Here is a 10,265-nt window from a genome sequence, read left to right on the forward strand (position 1 = left end):
CAGCCTGGAGTTCCTTCACTCAGCCCAGAGAAGGCCTAGGAAAGGATGTGGAAGCCCTCTCAAATACCCTTGTCAACTCACAGATCAACAGCCATAGAGGAGCAGAAAGGAGATTTGCTTAGAGAACACTAGTCCCCTCAGGCTTTCCAAGAACTGGGCCAATTCAGAGCTATAAAGTTTGGGCTGAAACTGAAGCCAAGGACATTTGCAAGGGCTACCACCCTAGAGCATCCGCTGGTGCTGCCCGAGGTTGGAGCTGCAGGCAAAGGCCCTGGCACACTGCAAGCAGACATAAGGCTTCTCGCCGCTGTGGGCCACCTGGTGGATGAGCAGGTAAGAGCTCTGGCTGAAGCTTTTGCTGCACTTGCTTCAAGTGTGAAGGCTTCTGGCCCATGTGAGTGTGTCAGTGCTGCAGCAGATTTGGGCTGTCCACAGAACTCTTGCTGCAATCAAGGCACTTACAGGGCATCTTACCCTTTGTGAGTGTTGGTGTTTAAGGAGCTTAGAAGCTTAGAACCATGCTAGAAGCTTTTGCCACATTCTAGACAGACATAAGGTCACTCACTTGAGTGAATGTGCTGGTGCTCAGTGAACTGAGTGGGCTCACTAAAACCGAGGCTGCACTCAGACATTTGAAGGGCCGCTCCCCTTGTGGGTACGATGGTGCCATGGGCAGTCTGAGCTGTTGGTGAAGTTCTTGCCACACTCACAGCAACTGTGGGGTTCTCGCCAGTGAGCGAACACTAGTGCTTGAGCAGATAGGAGCCTCACCCAAAGCTGTCACCACACCAGGCGCAGCAGTAGGGTTTCTCACCGGTGTGTGACTACAGGTGCTGCAACAGGTCAGAGCTGAGGCTGAAGTTCTTGCTGCAGTCCCAACAATGGTAGGGGACTGAACGCTGAAAGTCTTGCCATACTCATCCCAGGTGTAGGGTTTTTCATCCATGTGCACCGGTTGGAGTTTAGCCAGGTCCAAGCTGCGTCCAAAGGCCTCTCCACACTCTGGGCACTTGTGAGGCCGATGGCCTGAGTGGGAAAGACGGTGTTGGATGAGATTGGGGCTGAAGCAGCCGCCACAGTTGTGCGGGAGTACGTTTCTTGCCAGTGTGTTTCCAGTGGTGCTTAATCAGATCTGGGCCACGTCGGATGTCTTTAGCACATTCCGGACAGCAGTAAGGTTCGTCATCTGCATAGCCTGCTTTGGTGGTGAATAAGATCAAGGAGGCAGGCTGCGGTCAGCCCACACTCCCAGCACCCGAAAGCTTTGAAGAGTGAGGACAGCAGGTCTTGGCAAGGGCTTCTTCCTCCCCAGGGCCAGAGCCTTACCTGCACCGGCACTGCGGCCGGCTGCCCCAGCCACACCAGGAAGGGCCGCTCCGGCGGAACAACCCCGCAATGGAAGGGACACGGTGGGGTTCCCCAGGATCCTGATGTCCGGTTCTTCCGCCGCTCCGCTCCGCTCCGTCCGGGCTCTCCTTCAACATCTTCTGGAGCCACCCACGCCATTGCGAGCGAAGAGCGCCCTGCTTCCGGGACATAAGTCACTCCACAAGCACCAAGCAGAAAAGCAACCACCACCCAGACCCGGGAGTCAGTAACGGAAACGGAAACGCCCAGACGCCCGTGCCGCTCTAGGAAGCGGCGGCAAACGGTCTCGGTAGGCTTAACCCTCTCATTCACCTAGCCGAGCGAGAGCACCCCATCTGCGGCCTGTCAGGACCTTGACACTGTCAGCCTAGGTCGGGGTTCTCAGAGTCCATCACGCTGAATATCTGGGCAAGGGCACCGATGGGGATCGGAGAAGTGATCCTGGAAGAGGAAAGGCGGTCGCTGCCGGGGACACACCAGAGGCGGAGTAGTCGAATCACCTGGAGCAGCACCGTAGGGAGACTTCATGGTCGTATGTCTGGGTTCTCCAGGGGCACCAGCCCATTTGGAGGCCTCTAGGAGAGTTTCCCATTCGTCCTAAACTAGGCGTGTTAAGCTTGTCATGGACGACATATCCTAGCACGCACCGCGCGCCCCTCTTGGACTCGCACAACGCTTAGTGAACCACGACGTGCTCCCTGCGACTGTGCAAGAATCAGAGTTCCGGCATCGAGAACTACAAATTCCGACTTGCTTGATAATCGCGGCGACGCTATTTAAAAAGCGTCAGAGAGGAGGTGCCTGGCCACGCCCTCTCTTTCAGTCTCGCTCTTCAGATGAGCGGCGGAGGGGGGCGGAGCCTCGGCCCGAGCCAAGATGGCGGCTGCAAGGCCAGCCCCCACGGACTCGCTCTCGTTCTGCCTCGCGCAGCTCACGGCGGCGGCCGGGGAGGGTCTGGGTGGGGGAAAGGACACGGCTACCAACGAGACACCCTTAGGCCGTGCGCTTTTAGCCCTCCGCACGCGCCACGTCAAGGCAGCAGGGGGAATCGAACGCTTCCGGGCACGCGGCGGGCTCCGCCCCCTTCTTGCGCTGCTACGGCGAGCGGCTGCGGCGGACCCCGCCCCGCCCCAGGCAAGCCCTGGCTCCGCCCCTTCGGCGATTTCTGCTGGTCCCGCCTCCCCGTCGGGCTCCGCCCCTTCTGCGTCCTCAGCGACGTCTTCGCTGCCAGCGCGCCTGCGCAAGACGCTGGACTTGGGCCTCAGCATCCTAGCCAACTGCTGTACGGAAGGGGCGTGCCGGACGGAAGTGCGCAGACTCGGAGGCATTCTCCCTTTGGGTAAGTGCTCTGCTTCAACTTCCTAGAACGGCCTTACCCGCCCTCCGCTCCCTCTCTGAGCCTGGGCGGGGCCTTGAGTCCTTTGTGTGCCAGGGAGAACTTGCTTTGTGACGTGGCAGTGCTCCAGCTCTCACGCTGTCATGCCCCTTGGCGTCACGCTCACTCTGTTACACCCGACCCTCCCAGACCTCAAAAAATCCCAGACCCCGACCGCTTAATTATCTGGATATGGTTTGTTGAGCTTCTCTCGCATCTGGGCTAGTGGAGACCAGAGGATAACTTGGTGACTTTTTCAGATGATTCCTATTCTCCATTTATGATGTTCGTTCGTAAGCAGACACGGAGTGCTTACTGTGTGTACGACCCTGTGCTGGGCTTTGACACCCCACTTGATGAGCTAGAGGCTAGAGGATGTAGCGGTTCAGAAAGGTGGGCTCTGCAGCCAGCCGGACATGGGTTGCCTTGCCTCCACCTGGCCAACTCACCTAGCCCCTCCGATGCTAGGATTCCTTGTTGTAAAATGAAATAGTAATAATTACCTCTCACAATTGGAGTGGGGAGAAAATGAAATACAAACACAGAACACAGGTACTCTTAAGCGTGAGCTGGGTGCCTCGAGTTATTAAGAACTAGCGCAGAAGAACAAATCCTAACAATAAGCGTTTTTTTTTCTGTTTACCAGCTTAATTGGCGCCTCCTAGTGGCAACGATGGAAACCCTGGTGGTAGAGTGGTTAAGTGCTAAGGCTGCTAACCAAGAGGTCGGCAGCTGGAATCTGCCAGGCGCTCCTTGGAAACTATATGGGGCAGTTGTCTGTCCTGTAGAGTCGCTGTAAGTCGGAATTGACTCGGCGGCAGTGGGTTTTTTTTTTTTTTTTGGTGGAGTGGCAACGATGCAGACACAATACACATCATTGCCGTATGCCCGTTTCGAGAAAATTTTAATGTTTTGGATAAAGTGAAGTACTAATATATTTCAAATTTGCATAAAATGCATCTGGATCCTAATTTGTTTGACAAGGGGCCTAGCACATTAATTAAAACCAGTTGTCCAATTGATTGCAACTCATGGTGACCCATATGTGTCACAGTAGAACTGTGCTCCATAGAGCTTTCAATGCCTGATTTTTCAGAACTAGATTGCCAGGCCTTTCTTCCGAGGCACCTCTGGGTGGACTCAAACTTGCATGTTAACCGTTTGCCCCCCGCAGGGATTCTGGCACATTAATTAACAAAAAAACGAAACCCACTGCTGTTGAATCAATTCCGACTCACAGCAACCCTATAGTACAAAGTAGAACTGCCCCACAGGGTTTCCAAGGAGTGCCTGGTGGATTCGAAATGACGACCTTTTGGTTAGCACCTGAACTCTTAACCACTACACCACCAGGGCTTCGAGCACATTAATTAGTCCTCGATAAATTATAGGTTTTGTTACTACACTATAACCCCCACATCATTCAGTTTATCTGTTCTGCATTTTAAATATCTGCTGAATCCATCTACTTTTTTCTATCGCCACTTCCACCATATGCCCAGGGACTGGTACCAGTGTGCTGAGAGTGCTGGTAGCTGACTTGGTTCGGGCTGTTGTCATTTCTCACCTGGACTAGTACAGCAGCCTCCTCACTGCTCCCCCCCACCACCCCCCGCCACCCCTATTCCTTTCTCCACATGGCTGCTGGATTGTATCATGCCACTCCTCATCTGAAAACCTTGTGTACCTCCCAGTGTCCTCACCTGACCCCTTGGCCTGGCATATGAGGCCCTAGCACAGACACTAGCCTCACCTCTGGGCCTTTTCGTAGACTGCTTCCAAACCTGAAATGTCTTGGAACACGCCACCCCTCCAATGTTTCTAGCAAATTCTTACCTATTTAGCCTTCCAGACCTAGCTCAAGTATTATTGTCTTCTGGAGGCCTTCCCTGAGCCTCTCAGGCTACGTTCCTGAGGTGATTGATGAGAGAGAAAATAGGTGGCCACACTCTCCTTGCAGTGACCATTCTTCAGTGTGTGAAGACAGACAGCATCCAGAACCGAACAGCCCGTGCTCTGGGGAACTTAGCCATGGAACCTGAGAGCTGTAGGGACATCCACTCTGCTGGTGAGAAGGCTGAGAGGATGGGGTTAGGGCTGGGGCTTGGGGTAGGAGAAGGGCTTGGGTGCCTGGCCTTGCTGACCCTCTCACTTCCCCTTTCCCTCTCTAGGTGCTGTTCCCCTGCTCCTTGAGAGCCTGACGGCCTGCCAGGACTCTCAGTGCTTGCAGAGCGTGGTGCGTGCCCTCCGCAACCTTGCAGACTCCCCCCAGCACCGCTTGGCCCTGGCACAGCAGGGAGCAGTGCGTCCACTGGCTGAGCTCTTGGCCGCTGCCCCAGACCCTGCACTGACTTCAGCCCTAGTCCGTGCCCTCCTGGAGCTGAGCCGAGGCTGTTCCCGGGCCTGTGCTGAGCAGCTAAGTCTGGGCGGCGGGCTGGGCCCACTTGTCAGCCTGGCCTCTCACCCCAAACGAGCCGTGCGTGAGGCAACCATCCTGACCCTTGCCAACCTGTGTGCCCAGGGCCTGGTCCGGCCTGCACTGGGCAATGCTGGTGGCGTGGAGGTGCTGCTAGGAGAGCTCCGGCGGCGCCGGGGCCCTAATGGGGCCAATCCGGCCTCCCAGCAGCCCCTGGTGCGGGCTGTCTGCCTGCTGTGCAGGGAGGCCATCAACCGGGCCCGGCTGCGTGACGCTGGTGGTCTGGAGCTGCTGATGGGCCTGCTTCGTGACTCTCGTGCCAGAGCCTGGCACCCTCGTGTTGTTGCTGCCCTCGTGGGCTTCCTCTATGATACTGGGGCCCTGGGCCGGCTGCAGGCTCTGGGACTTGTTCCCCTCCTGGCTGGGCAGCTGTGTGGTGAGGCTGGTGATGAAGAAGAAGAGGGTAGAGAAGCTGCTTCCTGGGACTTCCCTGAGGAGCGGACCCCCGAGCGGACAGAGGCTGGAAGCTTCCGAAGCCTCAGGTGAGCCCTACCTCAGGGCTTGGGAGGGTGGGCCATGCTGGGGGGTGTGGTTTTGCATCTGCCCTGGTCCCCTTCACTATTCCCACGCACACCCAATTTTGCCTAGTATGACTTTTATTTATTTATTTTTTTAAATACCTTTCTGTGTTTTGGGGGAAAGTTTATGACTTTTATTGGCTGTCGGCTAATTCATTATTCTCTGACGTGACTTCTTTTCAGTCTCCATTAAATATGTCCCCTTTCCCATGGATTCATCTTTTGTCCTTGGCCCTACCCCAGTACCTCGAACTTTGGGCCCCAGACAGGTTCACTGGAAGGCAGTATGTTCACCGGCTCTGAGTCCAAGTTCTTACTGTGGATTCTCAAGCTGAGACATTATGGGAAAGTTAATTCACTTTTCTGAGCCTTTTAATTTCTCATCTGTAAAATGGAGTCTGTAACATATCTACCCCACAGGGTGGTTGTAAGGATTAAATGAGGGTATTTTGCACCTTGCCTGGCACTTAGTAGTGCTCAGTGAACGTCAGCCTTCTTGTCAGCTCTGACTTCATCTCCCACCGCTCTCCCCAGTGACCACGACATTCTTCTGCACTGGTCTCCTGGCTAGTTTATAAACGTAACAGGTTGGTTACCACGTCAGGGCCTCTTTGCTTGTTGTTCCCTCCACCTAGAACACTGTTTCTCCTACATACCTTGGTCTCTTACATCCCTGTATGACTTGATCCTTTTCCGTGGGAGCTACCATTACCACCCTATTTACAATTTTAGATCCCTCTTCCCCTTAAACCAAAAAAAACCAAACCCATTGCCGTGGAGTTGATTCCCGCTCATAGCAGCCCCGTAGGACAGAGTAGAATTGCCCCATAGCGTTTCCAAGGCTGTGATCTTTACGGAAGTAGGTTGCCACATCTTTCTCTTGGCTGGTGGATTCGAACTGCTCACCTTTCAGTTATCAGCTGAGCACTTAAACACTGTGCCACCAGGGCTCCTTTCCCCTCCCCTAGCTCTTTCTGTTCCTCATTTTTCTCCATGTCGTTTTATGCCACCTAAACCAAACCAAAACCTCATGCTGTCGAGTCGATTTCAACTCATAGCGACCCTAGAGGACAGAGTAGAACTGCCCCATAGGGTTTCCAAGGAGCGCCTGGTGGATTCAAACTGCTGACCTTTTGGTTAGCAGCTGTAGCTCTTAATCACTATGCCACCAGAGTTTCCTTATTCTATCTAACATGTTATATAATTTCCTTACATATTTTGTTGTCTGTTTTCCCTCACTAGACTGTAGCTGCTTATAAGCTCCAGGTGGAGTTCTGCTCAGCACCTAGAATAGGGCTTGGCACATAATGTTGTTAGAGGTATTTATTTTGCTAACTCTCTTTCTCCCCTGCCCCTGTGGGCCCACCTCCTCTCCCTTGGCTTCACCTCCTTTCTACTGCTCTATTGATTGAGCTCTGGACCCATCTCCTCTTTTCCCTACTTTCTCACCTTCTGCAGGTCATGGCTCATTTCAGAGGGCTATGCTGCTGGCCCTGGAGACATCTCTCCCGACTGGTCCCCTGAGCGCTGCCCGCCACTGGAGCCCTCTGAGCCATCCAGCCCTACCCCAGGCCCGACCCAGCTGCAGACACCACGTGTAGTGTGCACCCCCAGACGCAGCTCTGCCACCAGCACAGAGGAGCCTTGGGGTCGTGAGGGGCCAGCGCTTCTGCTGCTGTCACGCTTCTCCCAGGTGCCCGACCCAAGTGGGGCGCTTGTGACAGGCCCAGCGCTGTGCGGCCTGCTAGCCTACGTGACAGGTGCACCTGGCCCACCAAACCCGCGCGCCCTGCGCATCCTGGCGCGCCTCACCTGCAACCCTGCTTGCCTGGAGGCCTTTGTGCGTAGCTATGGTGCAGCGCTACTGCGAGCCTGGCTTGTGCTCGGTGTCGCTCCTGATGACTGGCCTGCACCGTGTGCCCGGCCTGCCCTCCGCAGTCAGCACCGGGAACTAGGTGTGTCCTTACTCCTCCCCATCCACACTTGAGGCCCCTCAGCCCAGAACCTTGCTTTACCACTCACAGGCATTCTCACTGTCTTCTCCAGCCCACTATTCCCACAGCCCCGGCCACAGGGGGTGGGGGGAAGGAAAGGCTTCACACTCCCTACTGCTCTGTGGCCCCAGCATGCAGAATTCTGCCCCTTCTTCTCCTCCAGCCATGGAGTCCACATACCCTGACTCCAGGCTTGGACCCCACGACTAGAATCTTGCCTGTCTGTACTTCTTTTCACACTCTGACTCTTGGTCGTGCATTGTCCTGACTACCCTCTTCATAGGCACATTGTGAACCCAGGTGCAGGAACCATGTTGTCCCCACTGTTCCCCTTCCAATGCTTCAGGGACTTCCCCGTCTTCTGTGCTCTAACCACAGACCTTTCAGGCCTGAGGTCCCAGACTTGTACCCTGACTACCCACTTTCTATTCTTGCCTTTGACCTCTAGTTCCTAGCATCCTAACTCTACCCCTCCAGAACCTGCAGTCAGCTCCCTCTTCTGCACCATGATTTCTTACCCTGAAGTTTTGCTTTCCTTCCTTTCGGGGGTTTGGAGTTCTGTCCTGCCCATCCCACCCCAATCTTGCCCTGGACACCAGCTCCCAACCTGACCTGCTCTACCCATCCCTGCAGGCGAGATGCTGCTGCAGAACCTGACCGTACAGGCCGAATCTCCCTTTGGAGTGGGTGCCCTCACCCATCTGCTGCTCTCTGGGAGCCCTGAGGACCGTGTGGCCTGCGCACTGACCCTCCCCTTCATCTGCCGGTAAGGGGGATGGGCCTGCCTGTGGGCGTCAGGGTAGCAACATTGCCGTTTCCCAATCCCATCCCTTTTGCCCTCCTGAAAGGCACTCCTTCTCCCTGTAGGAAACCCTCTCTGTGGCGTCGGCTACTTCTGGACCAGGGCGGCCTCCGTCTCCTCCTCGCAGCACTGACTCGGCCGGCCCCACACCCACTCTTCCTCTTCTTTGCCGCGGACTCCCTTTCCTGTCTCCAAGGCCTGTTGTCTCCCACTGTGAGCCCAGTCCTCCCACCTGCAATCCCTGTGGACCTAGACCTGCCTTCCCCTTGCCTCTATGAATCTCTGCTGGGTCCGGCCCCTGTCCCAGCCCCTGACTTGCACTTCCTACTGGACTCAGGCCTACGACTCCCTGCCCAGCGGGCCACCTCAGCTACCGCCTCCCCATTCTTCCGGGCCCTGCTTGCTGGCAGCTTTGTTGAAGCTCAGATGGACCTGGTGCCACTTCGAGGCCTGTCACCCAGTGCAGCCTGGCCTGTCCTGCATCATTTGCATGGCTGCCGGGGCTGCGGGGCTGCTCTAGGGCCTGTGCCCTCACTGGGCCAGCCCTTGCTCGGCTCAGAGGCTGAGGAGGCCCTGGAGGCTGCTGGTCGTTTCCTGCTGCCCGGGCTGGAGGAGGAGCTGGAAGAGGCTGTGGGCCGTATTCACCTGGGGCCCCAGGGTGGCCCAGAGTCGGTGGGTGAGGTGTTCCGCCTGGGACGGCCCCGGCTGGCTGCCCACTGTGCTCGCTGGACACTGGGGCCGGGCCAGTGCCCACGGAAGCGGGCTCTGGCCCTGGTGGGGCTTGTGGAGGCAGCGGGTGAGGAGGCAGGGCCTCTGACTGAGGCTTTACTGGCTGTGGTGATGGGGGCTGAGGCAGGGGGCAAGATTCCCGGTGTAGACTATTGATGCCCCCTGGGAGGGGATCTGCAGCTGGATCAGCTGGGAGGGAGGCCTCCCTCTGTGGTGACATTGAAGGGCTCCTGGCATGGGAGGAGGTTGAGCAGAAGGAGTCACCATCAAGGACCAAGGAGAGGATGGAACCAGACACCAGGATATGAAGACCCAGGAGTGAGAAGCATGGCCAGAGCCTGGTCATGGGGCCCAAGAGATGAAGAGTGGCCCAGGGCCCCAGAAACCTGGCCTGACCCAACCCTCTAGAGTTGAGATTAAAAGACTCTGGAGTTGGTCACCCCCATTGTGTGATGTCTCTGCTTACTTTCCTGTGGGAGTCCCTCCACCCTTTAACCATCAAGCAGGGTCTTGTCCTGGTCTCTTGTGGTTGGACATAGTCCATTCTTGACATGTAGAAGTTTAATAAGTAATTATCCGTTGGTTCCTTGAGTCCTGGGATAGGATACAGTTCACAGGCATCTCCCAAGGATATGGTTTTGAGCCCCGGGCAAGTCTGCTTCCTGCTCATGGGACTTCATTGCTCAGACACAGCTACCAGAGGATACAGCCATTGGTCAGGACTGAGACGGTCATGCAGAAGAGATGCTGAGAGTGTGTAGGCATGTGTGTCTGAGACCTTGGTATTAACATTTCCTGACTGTACTTTGTCCTTGGGCCTTCAAGTGTCTAGGTCTATTTCCATCTCTTGGGCCAAGTGTTCTGGCATCTGCCAGAGGGGAGACCTGCTGTGCTCCTGGTGTCTCTAATGCCCTGTCTTGGTCATGCTCAGAGAGAGCCAAAGCTCTGGGCTGGTACTCAGATGAGGGAGGACTCACAATGCTTTGATTTCCAAGGTAGGGTC

At 55.8% G+C, this 10,265-nt stretch overlaps 1 protein-coding gene and 1 long non-coding RNA gene across 2 annotated transcripts; one reads left to right on the forward strand and one right to left on the reverse strand.

Annotated features, from left to right (window-relative positions):
- Positions 1-1,137: 1,137 nt before the first annotated feature.
- Positions 1,138-2,199, reverse strand: LOC126087260 (uncharacterized). The gene is made up of 2 exons (XR_007519697.1): positions 1,327-2,199; positions 1,138-1,195 (listed from the first exon to the last, which is right to left on the reverse strand). It is a non-coding gene; the product is annotated as an uncharacterized LOC126087260 (long non-coding RNA).
- Positions 2,140-9,744, forward strand: ARMC5 (armadillo repeat containing 5). Its single transcript, XM_049904433.1, has 6 exons — positions 2,140-2,707; positions 4,704-4,811; positions 4,915-5,701; positions 7,196-7,692; positions 8,365-8,497; positions 8,599-9,744. Exons 1-6 carry the CDS (start codon positions 2,245-2,247, stop codon positions 9,416-9,418), a joined length of 2,808 nt encoding a protein of 935 aa, XP_049760390.1. The 5' UTR covers positions 2,140-2,244; the 3' UTR covers positions 9,419-9,744.
- The last annotated feature ends 521 nt before the right edge of the window (positions 9,745-10,265 follow it).

This window comes from Elephas maximus, chromosome 12, assembly GCF_024166365.1.
Source record: "Elephas maximus indicus isolate mEleMax1 chromosome 12, mEleMax1 primary haplotype, whole genome shotgun sequence".
In the NCBI taxonomy this organism is placed as follows: Eukaryota; Metazoa; Chordata; class Mammalia; order Proboscidea; family Elephantidae; genus Elephas; species Elephas maximus.

Bases quoted from the DNA above. Each gene is read 5' to 3' on its own strand.
- ARMC5 (XM_049904433.1), top strand. From the start codon at position 2,245: ATGGCGGCTGCAAGGCCAGCCCCCACGGACTCGCTCTCGTTCTGCCTC. The intron at 4,812-4,914 runs GTGAGAAGGCTG...TTCCCTCTCTAG, and splicing joins TAGGGACATCCACTCTGCTG to GTGCTGTTCCCCTGCTCCTT. The intron at 8,498-8,598 runs GTAAGGGGGATG...TTCTCCCTGTAG, and splicing joins ACCCTCCCCTTCATCTGCCG to GAAACCCTCTCTGTGGCGTC.